Genomic DNA, 17,423 nt, shown 5'->3' on the forward strand with positions numbered 1-17,423 from the left:
ATAGGATTTGAATTAATGAATCAAATTTCTGCACAGGGGTAGAAAAGCTGGTTATAACCTTCACATTTCTCTTGTGGACCCAGAGTTTTAAGTGGAGAGAGTAAGGCTAGCACAGTGATTTCAGAGCGCACACAGGGCTGCAACCAGAGTTTCAGTCTCATTGTGGTCGCGTCTCTACAGGCCGTAGACAGCCGAAGCTCACTGGGTGCCTAGCCAAGGTCATCTGGAGGAGGCATCAGGAAATACAGGAATTCTGTTTACTCCACTAGTCTGTCTAGCACTTAAGGTTGGCTGAGGGACTAGAAAAAACATTGGCCCATAGTTGTGGTTGAGAGGATGTGAAAACTGGCACAAAGGGGCAGTTTCAAATTCTAGTTCAAATGTGAAAACTGGCCTGAACAAACTCAGGTAAAGTGGACATGAAAATAGCGGGAAAGGGACACGGCTGCGTGACTCGTCCAATGCTTGCGTTTCCCTACTGAGCCACGTGCTCTCAGTATATTCAGTCTTCATGTTTGGAAATGGGAGAAACCTGAGAAAATCATTCTCTCTACACGAGGCTCGTAAGCCTGCAGTCTGATTGCACCCGACAAAATGTCGCCAGCGCTCAATTCCCAGACCCGGGAGTGTTTCTCTAGAGACAAGGGGAAGCCGCCCACGCGATCTCAAATTCCTACGATCAAGTCCCGCCTGGTAGGAGGGAGCGCTAGGGGCTCAGGGCAAGCGGGGCAAGCGGGGCCAGAGCGGAGCGCAGAGGCGTAACCAAGGTGGAGGGCTGGGCCCAGGGGGAGCTCAGGGCGGTGGCCCGGGTGGGGAGGCGTGGCCGTGGCCGGGGCCGGGCCGGAGAGGCCAGGCCGCGGACTACGGAGAGCACGGTCGGGGGGCGTGGTCAGGGCGGCACGTAAGGACGTGAAGGGGCGGGGTCCTGCCCTGTGGGGAGAGGCCTAAATGAGAGGGGCGTGGCCTAGGCTGTGGGGCGTGACGGTGGGGCGTGGCTATGATGGCCCCCCGCACTAGCGGCAGGTCCCGGGACTAGAGCTAGCCGCCAAGGTTCGCGCTCTGGAGAAACGCTAAGGTAAGGGCCGGTGGCCGACTGGAGTGGGGGCTACAGCGGAGACACGCCGACTCGGGGAGGGCTGAGACCCTCCTCACACCCCCCGCCCCACCACGCCAGGTCTCAGACTCGGGACAGCTGTTGGTCCAGCGAGAATTGCCGGGGTCCCCGCGGGGCGTCGCTCTTTCACCCCCGCAGCCCTATTCTACCATGGGACTCATCAACTAGATGGCTGCACCTCCTTAGGGTTATTGCACTTGCGGGGAAACAGTTGTCTGAGGGAATTTGGCGGGGAGGCGTGAGGGCAGTTCCCTAGGAGAGAGCGCTGCCAGGGGTGGTTGGATGTGAATTAACTCAAGTCCAACCTGCTGTGAAATAGGTGTAGACAGGGGTAAGGGCTACAAAATCTCAGATTGCAGTTCCGGAAACCAAGGCGCGACAAACTGGGACTAACTTGGGTCTGGATTGTATTCCCCCCCACCCCCGACTATACCAAGGTCTGTGGACGGAGTCCCAGCCACCCCCAAGGCAGGGACTCAGCATCACAGCTGTGTCACGTGGACGAATCTGAGCCTTCTCCATTCCGCAGTTACTTCTGGCCTTTTTGTTTTGTGCCCCGCCCCAGAACTGAAGGAAAAACGCCTAAGTACATTTTTGATAGTTATGAGTCTTTGTGGCATTCACTGCTAAGCGCTGCTACCTTAAGGCTGGTGGCAACTCTTTAATATTAATGTAAGCACCCTCCCGTCCCCTGTATTTTCCCTGGGAAAATTTGAGAAATACAGAAGTTAATGTGTACACCTGAATTTGGTTCGAACTTGTTCTCTCCCAGCGTCTGAATACTACAGACTATATTGCTTTCTGCTTCTCCTTCTTAGTCCTTTACAGATAATGTGGCCACCTCCTCTCTGCTATTAAAAGCCTTGCTGGGGGGCGCCTGGGTGGCTCAGTTGGCTAAGCGCCTGACTTTGGCTCAGGTCATGATCTCGCGGTCCATGAGTTCGAGCCCCATGTCCGGCTCTGTGCTGACAGCTCAGAGCCTGGAGCCTGTTTCAGATTCTGTGTCTCCCTCTCTCTCTGACCCTCCCCCATTCGTGCTCTGTCTCTCTCGGTCTCAAAAATAAATAAACGTTAAAAAAAATTAAAAAAAAAATAAAAGCCTTGCTGGAATAAGGAAAGGAGTAGCCAGATTTTCGGGTGAGGGAAGCTCCCCAGCCCCTACCCCTTATCTGCCTGCACATCCCTCAGAATATGTTGGAATATGGAAAACCTTTCAGCTATCTAGGGCCTTTCTCAGATAATTTTTATGTCAGAACCAGGACTGAAATTCACCAGAAGGCCAAGATCATCAAGGGCACGGTTCTCTGTGCCTGTACACACCGGCCCTGTTCTCCCTGGAGCTAGGCGAAAGGTTGTGACCACTCACAGTTGGGACTCGATAAAGAATGTGAATTGTGAGTGAATGAGAGAACTTGAATATTTTGGAAATCTGATGGGAGGAAGAAAATTCCATCTCATCGGCACCACAGGGGAGCTTGGTTGTGGCACACAAAACAGTTACTGGAAATGTATTTTGAAACCTTTGGCCACCCCAGATTGGAATCACGATCTTGGGGAAGAAGTGGGTGAGAGGAAGAAGCTCCGTTTTCTCGTCAAGACGTGACAGCTTAACCTTTCATTTACATTTCAGGGCACATTGCAAAAGACTGGCTTCCTTTGGAACTCAGGAGGTAAGAAAATGGAGAGTCAGTCTAATGAAAATTAAGGAATTTTCTTCAATGTAATTGTAACCTTTAGTTAGTACTTTTTTTTTCTGTCTGTTTTGCATACATATAAATGGCTTAATCAGGCAGAGTTCAAACTACAGCTGACCCTTGAACAGCACAGGGATTAGGGGACACCAACCCCCTGCCCAGTCGAAAATCCATCTATAACTTTTGACTCCCCCTAAAACATAACTACTAATAGCCTAGTGTTGATCAAAAACCTTACCAATAACATAGCCAATTAACATATTTTGTGTATTATATGTATTATATACTATATTACAATAAAGGAAGCTAGGGGCACCTGGGTGGCTCAGTCAGTTGAGCCTCCGATTCTTGGTTTTAGCTCAGGTCATGATCTCATGGTTCATGAGTTCAAGCCCTATGTCAGGCTCTGTGCTGCCAACCCGGAGCCTGCTTGGGATCCTCTCTCTCCCTCTTTCTCTGCCCGTCCCCTGCTCGCTCGCTCTCTCTCTCAAAATAAATAAATAAACTTTAAAGTAAGCTAGAGAAAAGAATATTAAGAGAATCACAGGGAAGAGAAAATACATTTACCCTACTGTACTGTATTTGTTGAAAAGAAACCCACAGGGGCGCCTCGGTGGCTCGGTCGGTTGAGTGTCCGACTTTGGCTCAGGTCATGATCTCATGGTTCACTAGTTCGGGCCCCGCATTGGGCTCTGTGCTGACAGCTCGGAGCCTGGAGCCTGCTTCCGATTCTGTGTCTCCCTCTCTCTCTGACCCTCCCCCCATTCATGCTCTCTCTCTGTCTCAAAAGTAAATAAATGTTAAAAAAAAATTAAAAAAAAAAAAGAAACCCACATACAAATGGAGCTGTGTTGTTCAAGGATCAACTCTCCCTATCATTTAATAAATACATAATTTATTAATGATTCTTTAAAAGCTTTTAGAATCTTTTTTTCATACATTTCTAAGTCTGCAAAACATCAGATAAAGAGACATGTTAGTAAAAGTTAAGGATGTACATAAATAATTAGTGATAGCAAAGGCATATAGTGAAAAAAATGTAGCGCTCCTGGGGCCCATTCAAGCTACTGTCCCATCTTTAAGGACAAACTTAAATAAGGATGGATTTTCTGTGAAATCTAGTAATATATACTAGTAGTTCATTGTTATATATAATGTTTGATAAACATTATATATGGTTTTTACAAGTTAAGGTTTTATGAGATCAACAGGTAAATTTAACTATCAATAAATTATAATTTTAATATAACAGAGGGGATTATCTTTAGGCTTTGGCATAAATAACCTCACGTATTGCTACAGGTATTGTAGCCCAGCATTAGCTAAGTTGAGTTTCTGTTTATTTGGATTTCCCTGGAACCCTCCTCACCCCTGACCTTCCATGCTCTGTTCCTTCCTTGATCGCCTTTACTCTTCCTTCTGTCTCTTGGCTTCCTCACTGCATTTTGTCAGTCTCCCTCTATACACCTGTTACTCCTTGGGGAGGGAAGGGAATTTTCTTCTCTCTCTGACCTCAGGACCTCTCCTGAGCACCAGAGCTGCACTGACTCTCTCCTAGACTTTTCCTCCCGCTGTCCCCTTGGACCTCAACTCCGTAAGATTCACGGGAAGAGTGACCTCTTTCCCTTCCCACCTGCTCCTTGAGCCGGCTTATTTCTCTCTCCAGGGACTCATCCTCCTTCTACCGTCAGCGTCATCCCTCCATAAAATCATGGGGCCTTCTTCAACTTCTTCCCTCTTCTGTCTTCCAGTTGAGTGCCGGATCCTAGGTTTTTTTACCCAAATGGCAGTCTCTTGCATACAGAGTACCTTGGTTCATCGCTACTGTCACTCTCCCGTCAGTGCTTCATATTCTGGCACTTGGATTCCTGGAATTTCATTTCAAACTCAAGTGCCCAAATCTGAGCTGCTCCTGTCCCACCCGAAACCTGTTCTGCACACTGTGGTGCTCATCTCGGTTCCTGGCAACTCCGTCCTTCTAGCTGATTAGGCGGAGAATCTTTCAGTCATCCTTGAGTCCTTTCTTTCACATCTTACGGGCTGTCTCTCCAGGATACAGCCAACACCCAACTGCTTCTCACCACCTCCACTACGACATCCTTTGTTCCAGCCCCTGGATTATTCTGAGTGATCTCCCTGCTTCTTTCCTGCCTCCCATCCCAGTTGATTTCCAGTAGGCACCCTGAATGATCTTTTAAAGATGCAAATCAGGTTGTGTCCTTTCTCTGCTCCCAAAACTCCATTGTGTCCCCCATTTCACTTAGAGCGGGGGTTTCCACTCGGGTGATTCCCCTTCTCCAAGGAACATCAGCAGTGTCAGGACACATTTTTGGTGGTCGTAATGGAGGGAGTGTGCCATCGGCATCTAATGGGTAGGGGCCAGGGATGCTGCTAACCATCGTACAATGTATGGGACAGCCCCAAAACAGAGTTATCTGGTCACATGTCAACAATGTCAAGGGTGAGAAATGCTGAATTAGAGACAGAACCTTTGCAGTGGCCTAGAAATCTACTTGATCTGGCATTCATGATCTCTCCACCTTATCTCCTACTACCGTCCTGCTAGTCCACTCTGCTCCTGCCGTGTTGGGCTCCTTACTATCCCTTGCATGTGCCAGCCATGCTCCCGCCTCAGGATCTCTGCATAGGCAATTCCGTCTTCCTGGAATGCCCTTCCCCCGATAGCCCCAGAACTAATTCCTTCATTTCCTTCAACTTTTTGCTCAAACTTCACCTTCTCAGTAAGGCCGCCTTCAAGCGATTTATTTCAAAAACAACACTCCTTTCCCGGTGGCACTCCAGAGTCAGCTCATCCTGCTCTACTTTTCACTGAATTTATTTTAATTGTCCGTGCAACTGACTTATGTGTTACGTTGCTGTTTATTATCTGTCTCCCCGACTAGAATGTCATTTCCACCAGGATAGGGACTTTGTTTTATTTCCTCGGTGATCCGAGAATAGTGTCTGGCATTTGGTAGCTGCTCGATTGACGTCCTGATGAATGAAAGGATGAAAGAGTGATGGATCGAATGAAGGATGGTTGGAGGAATCTCCTTGTCACGGACCTTCCCGCGTCCGTTCTGCCCACTCCCATCCATCCTGCGCTGTGCGCATGGAGTCCTCAGAAACCATCCTGTATATGTGGAATAATACCTGAGGGTCTTCCAGCCTCCTGGAAATTCATATTCTTCAAGTTAATCTCCAGTCCCATCCAGCTTCACCTTCAGCTGCGTCACCTGGGCATCTGCTTGGCCAGCACCTTAACAAATATTCATAACAGACTTGGGATAATGGGAAATTCAGATACATTTGGCTTTGTAACAAAACGGGATTTTTTGGTCTAAAAACACAATAAAATAATCCTCAGAGACCATGTTCACTGCAGTGAGGTCAGCAGCATTCTTAGAAGACAGAGAAATGGTTCAGGTTTCTAGACCCTGCGCACAGCCCACTACTTGGTGGGCTTTGTGAAAGAAGATGACCAAGAGCTGAGGGTACCAGCAGGCTCGCTGGAACTTTGTGTACTCCTTACCCCTAGAGAGCGAGTCCAGAAGTGGGCAGGAGATACTTCCTCTGGGCCGGGTGTCATCAGCCACCAGCCTCAGTGTCGTGCACAGACAGCATGACTACAGAAAGCAGGGCAGTCGCCCAAGGAATGAGCACAGCCCTGGCCATGCCACGGTACTTTCCTGATGGCTCTCTGTGGAGCTAGACCAAGGATCATTCACCCAGACTTCGCTGGGCACCACGCTCACATGCTTCAGATCCCCACACAGCCTCTTATGCAGGGCCAAGTGAGTACCCACTTGTCTGTACAACTCCCCTGGCAGTCAGACACGCACTTGGCTGTGTCTTATCACAACTTTCCCTTTGAAGGACAACCAGCATGTCCCTTCTTTTGAGTATATGTTGTACTTATCATTGGGTTCCTGGGAATTACTAAGTCTCCTTTTCCATTTAGATTGTTAAGCAAGAAAGGAGTCCTTTTCGATATGTTTGCCAACCTCTCTCTGACACTGGGATTGATTATTGAATAAGCCCAAGGTTCTACCCATTTCAACCTCAGTTGTCCTCTCCAGCCTTGACTACTAAACACTCCTGCCTCCCCAAATGTCCTCATCATCCCTGACATTACCCCTATCTCTCTAGCTTTGCCTCTCCTGTTCAAATTGTCTCTCTCCTGTGACGCATGGTCCAGATGCTGCCCCCTGCTAAAATTTAGAGCCTCTGCCCTCTGTGTTCTCATTGAATTGAGTCAGAGCTGCCATCACACCTGGCTTTGATTAGGAAGTATTCGCTTAATTATACTAAGTGAGATAAGACAGGCACAGAGGGAAAATGTTGTATGAGTCCACTTACATGAATTATCTGGAATAGGCAAATACATAGAGGCAGAAAGTAGACCAGGGGGTGCTGGGGGGGGGGGTGGGGAGGCTTGGGGAGTTATTGTTTAACAGGGATACAGTTTATGCCGGGAATGATGAAAGCTTGGGGTATAGATACTGGTGATGGTTACACAACGTTGTGAATGTGGTATTTCATGCCACTGAATTGTACACTTAAAAAAGGTTAAAATGGAAAACATTGTGTACATTTTTCCATAATACAAAAAGGTAACTAAAAAAAACAGAAAAGTTACATGTTTAATAGTTTTTTATAGATTGTAAGTTTGTGGGAATGGGGAGAAAACATGACTTTTTCGTCTTCACCCAGCCCGGTGCTTTGCATGAGATAATCACTCATTATTGCTTCAAGTCAGGAACGGAAATCAATGAAAAGAAGCACAGAATTCAGGCAAGATTTTCCCATACGTCTTAGCAATTTTTAAAATTTTATTTTATTGTTGGAGTGCCTGGGTGGCTCAGTCAGGTAAGCGTCCAACTTTGGCTCAGGTCATGATCTCACGGTTCATGAGTCCATGCCCCACTTTGGGCTCTGTGCTGACAGCTCAGAGCCTGGATCCTGCTTTGGATTCTGTGTCTCCCTCTCTCTCTGTCCCTCCCCTGCTCGTTCTCTGTCTCCCTCTCTCCCTGTCTCTCTATATATCAAAAATAAGTAAACATTGAAGAAAAAAGAAACAAATGTTACCGTCAAGTTGATTTTATCAGAAAGAACCTTCTGTAGTTGGAATTGTTTAATGGCATTGTCTCAAAAAGAAAACAAAAAACATGAAATTAAAAATTGTCCCAAACTGCTTTCTATTTTCTTAGTGTTTGCATTTATAGCATCAGTAGCATTTTAGCAAACTCGATTTGAATAGTAAGAACTTTCATTTATACAACACTTACCAGCTTTTCTGAGAGCTTTTTCAGCCCTTAGACCATTTGAAGTCACAGAAAGAGTCAACGTCATGTATAGCATTACTGAACAAATGTTTCTCCTCCTTCTCTGGTTCTAGATTCTTTCTTGCATAAGATGAAGTGTGTACATTAAGCCTTATTCTTACATATTTCAGTTCATATAATCCTTTTACTCTGCTGATCTGCAATTATAAATTATACAGTTTCGTGCTGCACATAGTCTTACAAGTTAGAAAAAAGCATAAAGGTCTTGATATGACTCTCATCCAAGATTAGGGTGGAGATATCAAGAGAGAGGTGAAATGTTTACATGAAGGGATAGGCAGGAACTGAGAAAATATCAGGTTACTGGGCTTTTTTGCCATGTTTTTAATTTTGGAAAATTGGTTGTTTTCATATTCTGTCCATAAACAACACCAGAGGGTATTTTCTACAGATGATTTTTGTGGAGAAGAAACTATAAATTTGGAGATATTTTCCTATGGAAAACAATCATGGATAAGTTTCTAAGATGTTGACCATTTGCTTCAAAGTAATACAGAGAGGGGAAGTAGAAGGGAGGGTAGAAATAAAACATGCTTGGCCACCAGCAGATGATTGTTGGAATAAAGTATTGGGTATAGAGGTGGTTTTATTATAGTATTTCCACTGTTTGTACGAATTTGAAGTTTGCCAAAAGAAAAAATTAAGGACAAAAAAGAAATAGATTCTGAAAGGAGGTAGCCGATGGTCTATTATTTCATACACCTGATGAGTTAATTCAGTGAATGGAGGGATTTGAAAATGAGGTACTTTTATTTGGCACAAGGCACTATCAAGATAATATCTTGAGAAGCAGCCTGTGTGGCTCTGTCAGTTGAGCATCCGACTCCTAACTTTGGCTCAGGTCATGATCCCAGGGTCATGGGATCAAGCCCCGTGTTGGGCTCTGTGCTGAGCACGGAACGTACTTGGGATTTTTTTTCTCTCTCTCTCTGCCCCTCCCCTGCTCGTGTGTACGTGCACGCATGCTCTCTCTCTCTCTTGAATAAATAAACATTAAAAAAAACCTGATAATATCTTGAAGGTTTATTACCAATCTATATTTGAAATCTGCATAGCTTAAAGAAGGTACATATTGACATATCGCCCCAAAATGTGTATGCGTATGTATACGCGCGCACACACATAAAACTAAACAAAAGTGAGTTTATGTCGGTTTGAGAATTTCTGATACCTGTTGGCAATGCAAACATACTTTAGTTGTCGCTGATCTAAAGACCCCAGGTAAGTAGTTAGGCCTGCAGGTGAGGAGGCTCCATGGGATTCAGAACTTTCTACCAGTCCCCTTTAATGCAGCGACCATGCATCTTTGCTTCCTGTGTTCAGTGTGTTCACTGGCAAAGTGATGTATACAACAGGGTACGTGGCACCAGGTTTCAAGGCTGGCTGCTTGCCACAGGTCACTTTACAGTACTTGGCCAGACACATGGCTCGTTGATGGTCATGAAGGGTTCTGCCTGGAGCCCTCACTGGTTCCTTTCAGGTAGTAACAGGAAGTAACTCTCCTTCCTGTTTTTACTGGACACACTTCAGGTGTGATTTTTTTTTTTCTCTCCTTTCCCTTAGATGTAGACCTCTCCTCTAGCTCAGATCTAGCAAGGTTAAGGGCAGCAGCACAGGGGAGAAGAGCTAGTTCACTGCCAGTTAAAACCAGTGAAGTACACGAAGAGAGGAAAGGGTGAAATGAGACAATTGCCTCTTTGCTCAGCATTGCTAGGGATCATTATTTCTCTTTTTATGCCTTTGGGCACCTCTCCTTCCCCCACCATTGCCAGACAATTGAGAGGCCTCTAATAGGCTGAAGGCAGAATCTGAGGAGTCATGGTTTCCCTTCCCGTATGATGTGCATTTCAAGAGGCCCTGAGCAGGAGAAATTAATGGCACACCTGGAAGGTAGAGTTCGTGCCTTGTTCGGCTTTGCGTCCCGGCACCCAACATGGTGCCTGGAACAAAGGAAATGACGATAAATGTTGAAATACAAACGTTTACTGGCAGAACTTCCATCCCTGTGAGACCGGCTTAGACTCATATTTAGCTATGGTCCTCCTTCAGATCGTACAGAACTTTGGGGGTCCTTCAGATCTTACAGGTAGGGATTGGGGCCCTACCCTTAAATGTCAAGCATTCCAGAGTGTTTCAGAAGTATAAATAACCCCACAAATGGGTGACGGTGGCATGTAGGAAAAGGAAAAACCCTTCATACTGTCTTAGAACGTTCTGGCATCACTTCACAGTTTGTGGTTCTTGAAATTAGTTAAGATCAACATCTTCTCTATCGCCAAGGAAGTGTGCCCAGGTCACTGAGTGGCCATCAGGTGCCAGACAGTAAGAGATACAGCTACGGGAGAGACAGACATGGTCCCTACCACCATGGGGCTCGGCTGCCAGGAAGGTGGCGTCATAAAGTACATTCCTGATGAGGTGTTCAACTGCAAGGAGCACCATGGGGGAGACGAGGGTGCTGGGCTCACCTGGTGAGTGCCGGTCAGGGGAGGCTTCTAGGAAGTGATGCTGGAGTGGAACACCTGGAGGAGGGTGGGGGGGAAGAACCAGGTGGGGATGGAGGGAGAGTGGTCCAGAGAAGGAGGAGCATCTGTACCAGCCCTGAGGCCAGAGGGAGCATAGGGAGTGGGAAGAACCGGAGTCCTTGTGGCTGGTGTGCAGGCAGAAGTGGGAAGGAGACTTGACAGCAAAGGATCTTTCCTGCTGGAGTGGCAGGTAATTTTCAGGAAGAGGAGTGGATTAACTCTTGACTCATTCCCCCTCCACCCCTCCCCACCCCCGCCCCACCATGTGTGCTCAGAGTCCTAATGTTGTTGCCCTACTCAGAGCTTCCGCTCGATGGTCACCCTCGGTTGTTTACAGCTTCGCCTTCTCTGTCCTCCTCCCTCTAGGTTATTAGGTTCCTGCATGTTATTTCGGGCCTGATCAACATTTCAAGCTAAACATGGTGGTGATGAGTATCCTCAGGGCCATTCTGCAAGCCTCTCCATGCAGGTCACCATGGAGAAGATTCCAGATCCCCAGCTCCGTGCCGGCGAGGCCCTGCAGCCTCTACACCTGCACGTACAAAACCCGGAACCGAGCCTGTGAGTACCCCGCTGCCTTCGAGAGAGCGAGAGGCTGGTTTCGTAGCAATCACGTGTGCCCTGTTTATCCACGTGCTGTCAGTGGCATTCCAGAGTGGGATTCTGTACCCTAAGAACCGTGAGAACAGCTACTTGTTTCTCTACTTGTCTTCTCAGATAAATGTGGAAAATTCTTTTCCCCCAGGTTCATTGAGATGTAGTTGCCACATAACATTGTATAAGTCGAAGTTGTGCAGCGTGGTGATTTGATACACGTATATTGCAAAACCGTCCTAAGGTTCAGAAAGTCCTTTCCTTGACCGATTCTAACATGTTCAAAGGATGTCGTGCCGAAATAGGACAAGGGAGATGTCCCAGTTTCCGGTACTCTGGAACCTGTTCTGTGCTGTTGTGGTTAGCAGTGGTCTTCTTACTTACGTGGATCCACAGACGGCGAATTCTCCCCGTGAATCTTAACGTTCTGCAAGTTGCGTATTCACGTTTGCCAGCAGGTCAGTGGCTTCGCGCTCTGGAATATTCTTTCCCGAGTCACAAACTGCAGACTTAATTCCAGCCGAGCAGCTTGCCAGCGTGTGCTCTGCTGTCAGTGCGGCATCAAGGGAGGCGGCAGATGGTCTCTCCTGACACCTCCCTCATCCCGTTCTTCTCCTGAGACACCAGCTCCCTGGCGCATCCCTGTGGTGCAGGGATTGTCCACCGAGGCACTACTGACCGGGGGGATGGGCCACTCTGTGACGTTGCACGTGAAGCGTGCACTGTAGGGTGATTAGCTGCATCCCTGCCCTGTATCCACAGTGGTCATCCACAGAGATGACAGTTGCACCCTCACCCAGTTAGAACAACCACAAATGTCAGCAGACATTACTAAATGAGCTCTGTGGGAGACAGAATTGCCCTGGTTAAAAATCAGTGGGACAAGAGGAGAGAATAAGAATGCATGTTTTTGTGGAGAGGTGAGTTTGAATTTGTGGAGAGGTAAAATGCCTAAGTATATTGTGAAAGAGGAATTTTTCATACTTCCTATTATCTTAAAGGAATTGACGCAGGGTTTTCAAATGTTGGTTTCCTCCTAAGTCTGGGTTTCTCTGCTTTTTCTCTCTGGGTTTTCTCTCTTTTGACATCATAAGCACATACTAAAAAAAGAAGGTAAGAAAGGAATGCTTTTATATCAGTAGCACTAATCTAGCTAAATCCAAGGACTTGAAACTTCTTCACAAATGCATTTTTATTATGAATTTACTTTGTTTCCTCTAACATTGACAATGCTCTCATTAAAATGAATTGGTCGGAGTCATAATAAATTTCTGGTTGCTGGGTGTGGCTTCCTACCAGCAGACCCACATCCTACTGGGACTGGCTTATTCTCAACACTGGCATTTTGTGGTCTGAGGCTTCAAATGGAAAAAAAGAGTCATATTTATGTAACTACCAAAGTTTTACTTTTTTTTTTTTTTAACAGAGAGTTGAAAGATAAAGGTCTAGGGGCGCCTGGGTGGCGCAGTCGGTTAAGCGTCCGACTTCAGCCAGGTCACGATCTCGCGCTCCGTGAGTTCAAGCCCCGCATCAGGCTCTGGGCTGATGGCTCAGAACCTGGAGCCTGTTTCCGGTTCTGTGTCTCCCTCTCTCTCGGCCCCTCCCCCGTTCATGCTCTGTCTCTCTCTGTCCCAAAAATAAATAAATAAAAACGTTGAAAAAAAAAATTTAAAAAAAAAAAAAAAAAAGAAAGATAAAGGTCTAAAGTCCAACATACATATGTCTTGCTTCTTTTAGTGCTGACAAACAAAACGCGGTGGCTTGGGGAGGTATGGGCTTTCCTTGATTAATTTTTCACATCAGATGTTCTTGTTTTTAACTTACTAAGAGAAACTGGCGACAGTCATGATTTGGTTTTGCTTTTGGCATATTGCTCTGCCCCTCCTGTTTTCACTGGGGAGAATATTGTAATTTCTGCTGCTCTGAGCCACTGGCAGCTTAATACGACGGCAGAAGGCCTCGTTGTGTACTTGTGTGACCAAGAATGACCCAAGATCGTTGAGGGCTAGAAAAGATAACCTGCAAAGCCCATAGCTAGTGGCTGCCGTACAGTGAAGACTGTGTGGGCAAGTACTCCTACTCCTAGTACTACGATTATCGTCATCACCATCCTTATCGTCATAGGCTCAGTGCCCCCATCAGATGTTTTTGTGACCATTTTTAAGATTGGGTTAAGTGGGCGGTGCCTGGGTGGCTCAGTTGGTTGAGCGTCCGACTTCGGCTCAGGTCATGATCTCACAGTCTGTGAGTTTGAGCCCCGCATCGGGCTCTGTGCTGATGGTTCAGAGCCTGGAGCCTGCTTCCGATTCTGTGTCTCCCTCTCGCTCTGCCCCTTCCCTGCTCGTGCTCTGTCTCTCTCTGTCTCAAAAATAAAATGAAAACATTAAGAAAAAAAAAAAAAAGATTGGGTTAAGCGGAATGAGGAGTAAATGAAGTAGGAGGATATGGCAAATTCAGGAAGCAGCATTTCACTAGGGCCTTGTGCTCTGGGATCCATCTTCAGTCCCCGCTTCTCACCTCCCAGGGAATCATTGGCTGTCGACTCAGATCACTGTTCGCTGTTATCTCAAGTAGCAGACAGTGTTGACAGTCCTAATTGGAGGACTTGTAGTATGATAAAATAAAGCTAAAAGCCTGCCCCTGTTACCCAAGATGAAAATAAAATCAAATTCGCTTAGTATATCTTCTACTGAAATTTATGTTAATTGTCACAAAAAACATTCAGTGTTAGAGTAGATCAGAAAATGAAGCCCAACAGTCAACAATAAAAAAGTCTAATTAAAAACGGATCAAAGACCTTACTTAACAGACACTTCACCAAAGAAGATCTATAGATGGCAAATAAGAATATAAAAAGATGCCCCACTATGTGATCTGTGATCAGGGAAATACAAACTAACACAATAATAAGATATCAGCAAACACCTATTACAGTGGCCAAATTCCAGAACACTGAGCATACCGAGTGGGTATGAGGGTGTGGGGCAACACAAACTCTTACTCATTGCTGGTGAAAATGGTACAGCCACCCTGCAAGATAACTTGGCAGTTTCTTTCAGAACTAAATATATCCTTGCCATACAATTCAGCAATCATGTACCTTGGTATTTACCCAGCATTGTTTTAAACTCATGTCTATACAAAAACCTACACATGGATATTTACAGCACCTTCATTCATAATTGCCAAAACTTGGAAGCAGCCAAGAGGTCCTGCAGTACTTGAATGGATGCCTTATCTATGGTGTATCCAGACAATGGAATTTTATATCCTCACTGAAAAGAAATGAGCTATGAAACCAGGAAGAGAAATGTAGGAACCTTAAATGCATATGACTAAGTGAAAGAAGCCAATCTGAAAAGGCTACAAACTGTGTGATTCCAACTGTATGGCATTCTAGAAAAGGCAAAACTATGCAGGCAGTAAAAAGATCAGTAGTTGCCATGTGTTAGAGTATAGGGAGGGATGGATAGGTGGAGCAGAGGATTTTTTTTAGGGTAGTGAAAATACTGTGTATATTATGATGGATACAGATCAGTATACATTTGTCCAAACCCAAGGAATATATAACATCGAGAGTGAACTACAGTGTAACATATGGGCTTTGGGTGTTATCATGTATCAGTGTAGGTTCATGAATTATAACAAATGTACTACTCTGGTGGGGGTTGGTCATAATGGGGGATGCTGCATGTGTGGGGGCAGGGGTAAATGGGAAATCACTATACCTTAAATTAATGAATAAATAAAGTCCTAAAAAATTAAACATGTGATCTGAGACCAAAACGACATAAATTTAATAATTTTAATTCTTAATTAAATATAAAGAATATCATCTAGAATTGAAATAGTACGTATTTTTATTTGTTATTATTTCATTGATTCTTATTTTTCATGATCTCTATGTTTAGATGGAAGAGAAATATTATTTTAGGACAACATGGACTAGAATGGCACTGTATAGGGGCACCTGAGTGGCTCAGTCAGTTAAGCGTCCAACTTTGGCTCAGGTCGTGATCTCATGGTTTGTGAGTTCAAGCCCCACATCAGGCTCTCTGCTGTCAGCACAGAGCCCACTTTCTCTGTGCCCCACTCTCTGCCCTGTATAAAATCTAGCCACTAACCCCATGTGTGTATTTTCATGTAAATATAAATGTATTAAAATGTTATGGCCACATGTTGCTAGCACTTACCACAATGGAAATTTCCATCATCAGAGAAAGTTCTATTGGACAGGACTGGTCTGTATTATAGTTGAACTGTGTTAGAAAGTTGTTCTGTTATTTCTCCAGTTAATTTTGAAGGATAAAAATCCTAGAGGACAATAGTAGTAAAAAGTTTGTTTTGCAATGTGTTCACAAAGAACTCTCATAATCCCTAAATAATACAGATTCAGGATGCCCCACATAGAGTTTTTCATTAACATTCAAATAACCTTGAGAAACAATAGGCTGATTAAGAGCCCCTTGGAATTGTATTAATAGCTTCAGTGGTATCAGCAGCAACAAGGAGCTAACAAACAGCCCTGAACTGACCCCCAGGAACTGTGGCCTTTAGTCTTCTGTGTTGTTGACTGCATGTGTATGCTGCTGTTACCTGGGCTCAACATCAAAGTGCCTTTTACAGCCCTCATGCTCTGAGAAGACAATTTATGATTCTGTGATCATCCCTAACAATATCACAAGGGAGGGGGCTGTCCCTGTGTATCCTATCACTGTGCTAAGCCCTTGGGCCTACTAGGATGGTCTTCAATCACATGAGAAAATTGTACAGCTCAAGAAAAAGGATGGTAAGAGGGCAAGGCGAATGAGAAAAAAACAATGAGGGCCTAGAATAACAATGTCCAGTAGATGAATAATGTGAACCACCAATATGAGAGCCATATAGGCAGTTCTGTATTTTCTAATAACTACATCTTTAAAAAGAACAAATAATGTCAATTACATCTCAATAAAACGGGAAAATTAATTCTAAAATAGCAAAAACATAGGCAAAATATAGTATATAAAGGGGCACCTGGGTGGCTCAGTTGGTTAAGTGTCTGACTCTTGATTTCAGCTCAAGTCATGATCTCGCTTTCTTGAGATTGAGCCCCGCATTGGGATTCTCTCTTTCCCTTTCTCTCTACCCCTCCCCAACTTGTACTCTTTCTCCCTCTCTCTCTCTCAAAACAAATAAACAAATAAACTTAAAAAAAAATGTATATATATGTATAGTATATAGTTAAAAATATTTTTGCCAATATATTTGTTGGGGAGGAAGAATATTTAACCTAGCATATCCAAAATATTCTCATTTTAACATGAGATGAGTATAAAAATTCTAAACGAAATATTTTACATTGCTTTGTGCTAAGTCTTTAAGGTCCCTCGCTGTTTTACATTTATAGCACATCTCAATTTGAACAGTCACGCAAGGTGAGTGGTTACCTTATTATGCAGTGCAGGTACAGAGAATAGATATCAAGGGATGCTTAATGTAGTGTGGGGTTGTCTGGGAAGGGGCTCGAAGTGATCTGGAGAGCCTGTAGGATTTTAAGAAATGAGAAATGGGTAGATGTGATCATATGAACTGTTAAGGGGGAAGCATTTCTTTTACCCAGTTCCTGCTAGCCGGACTGAGAATCGAATTGACATGAGACAGATTAAAGGAAGATCAAATTTAATAGCATACATAAGGGAAATCCACAGACATGAAAATTCCAAGTATAGTGAGGCAACATGAGGCTTGTATGAGCTACAGAGAGGGGTAGGGGTCTGAGGACAAAGGGGAGGAAGACCATTAGCAGGAAGGTGTGGAGAGATGTTTGGAAAACAAAGGTTGCCCTATTAAGATCAGTCTCTTAAGTAAAGAGGACTCTTTATTAGTAGCTCTCTTCCTGGTATAAGCAAGCAGTTGAGGGAGAGGTACAGAGCTTTTCCTGAATCTGCTGGGGTTATTTGCTTTTAACACAAAATAGCATTCATGCCAAAGTGGCCTATCTTGGGGCAGCCTACCTGTGGCCCCTACAGTTCGTTCCTCTGAAACTTGCCTGAAGTTTCTACACATTAAAAGTTGAGCTGGCATGGGGCGCCTGGGTGGCGCAGTCGGTTAAGCGTCCGACTTCAGCCAGGTCACGATCTTGCGGTCCGTGAGTTCGAGCCCCGCGTCA

At 45.0% G+C, this 17,423-nt stretch overlaps 1 protein-coding gene across 4 annotated transcripts in view; it reads left to right on the plus strand.

Annotated features, from left to right (window-relative positions):
• Window positions 1–978: 978 nt before the first annotated feature.
• Window positions 979–17,423, plus strand: part of CA5B (carbonic anhydrase 5B) — a 51,937-nt gene continuing 35,492 nt past the window's right edge. Inside the window, exons 1-3 of one of the 4 annotated variants that reach the window (XM_040468199.1) lie at window positions 1,037–1,075; window positions 2,745–2,784; window positions 11,045–11,239. In XM_040468199.1, the coding sequence (XP_040324133.1) occupies window positions 11,098–11,239 (142 nt within the window). In that variant the 5' untranslated portion in view covers window positions 1,037–1,075; window positions 2,745–2,784; window positions 11,045–11,097. Of the gene's footprint in view, window positions 1,076–2,744; window positions 2,785–11,044; window positions 11,240–11,309; window positions 11,731–12,038; window positions 12,193–17,423 lie in introns of those variants that run through there. The other 3 variants (XM_040468198.1, XM_040468197.1, XM_040468200.1) reach the window with 3 other exon arrangements.

Source organism: Herpailurus yagouaroundi, unplaced genomic scaffold (genome assembly GCF_014898765.1).
Source record: "Herpailurus yagouaroundi ecotype Mexico unplaced genomic scaffold, PumYag 67690, whole genome shotgun sequence".
Taxonomy (NCBI): Eukaryota; Metazoa; Chordata; class Mammalia; order Carnivora; family Felidae; genus Herpailurus; species Herpailurus yagouaroundi.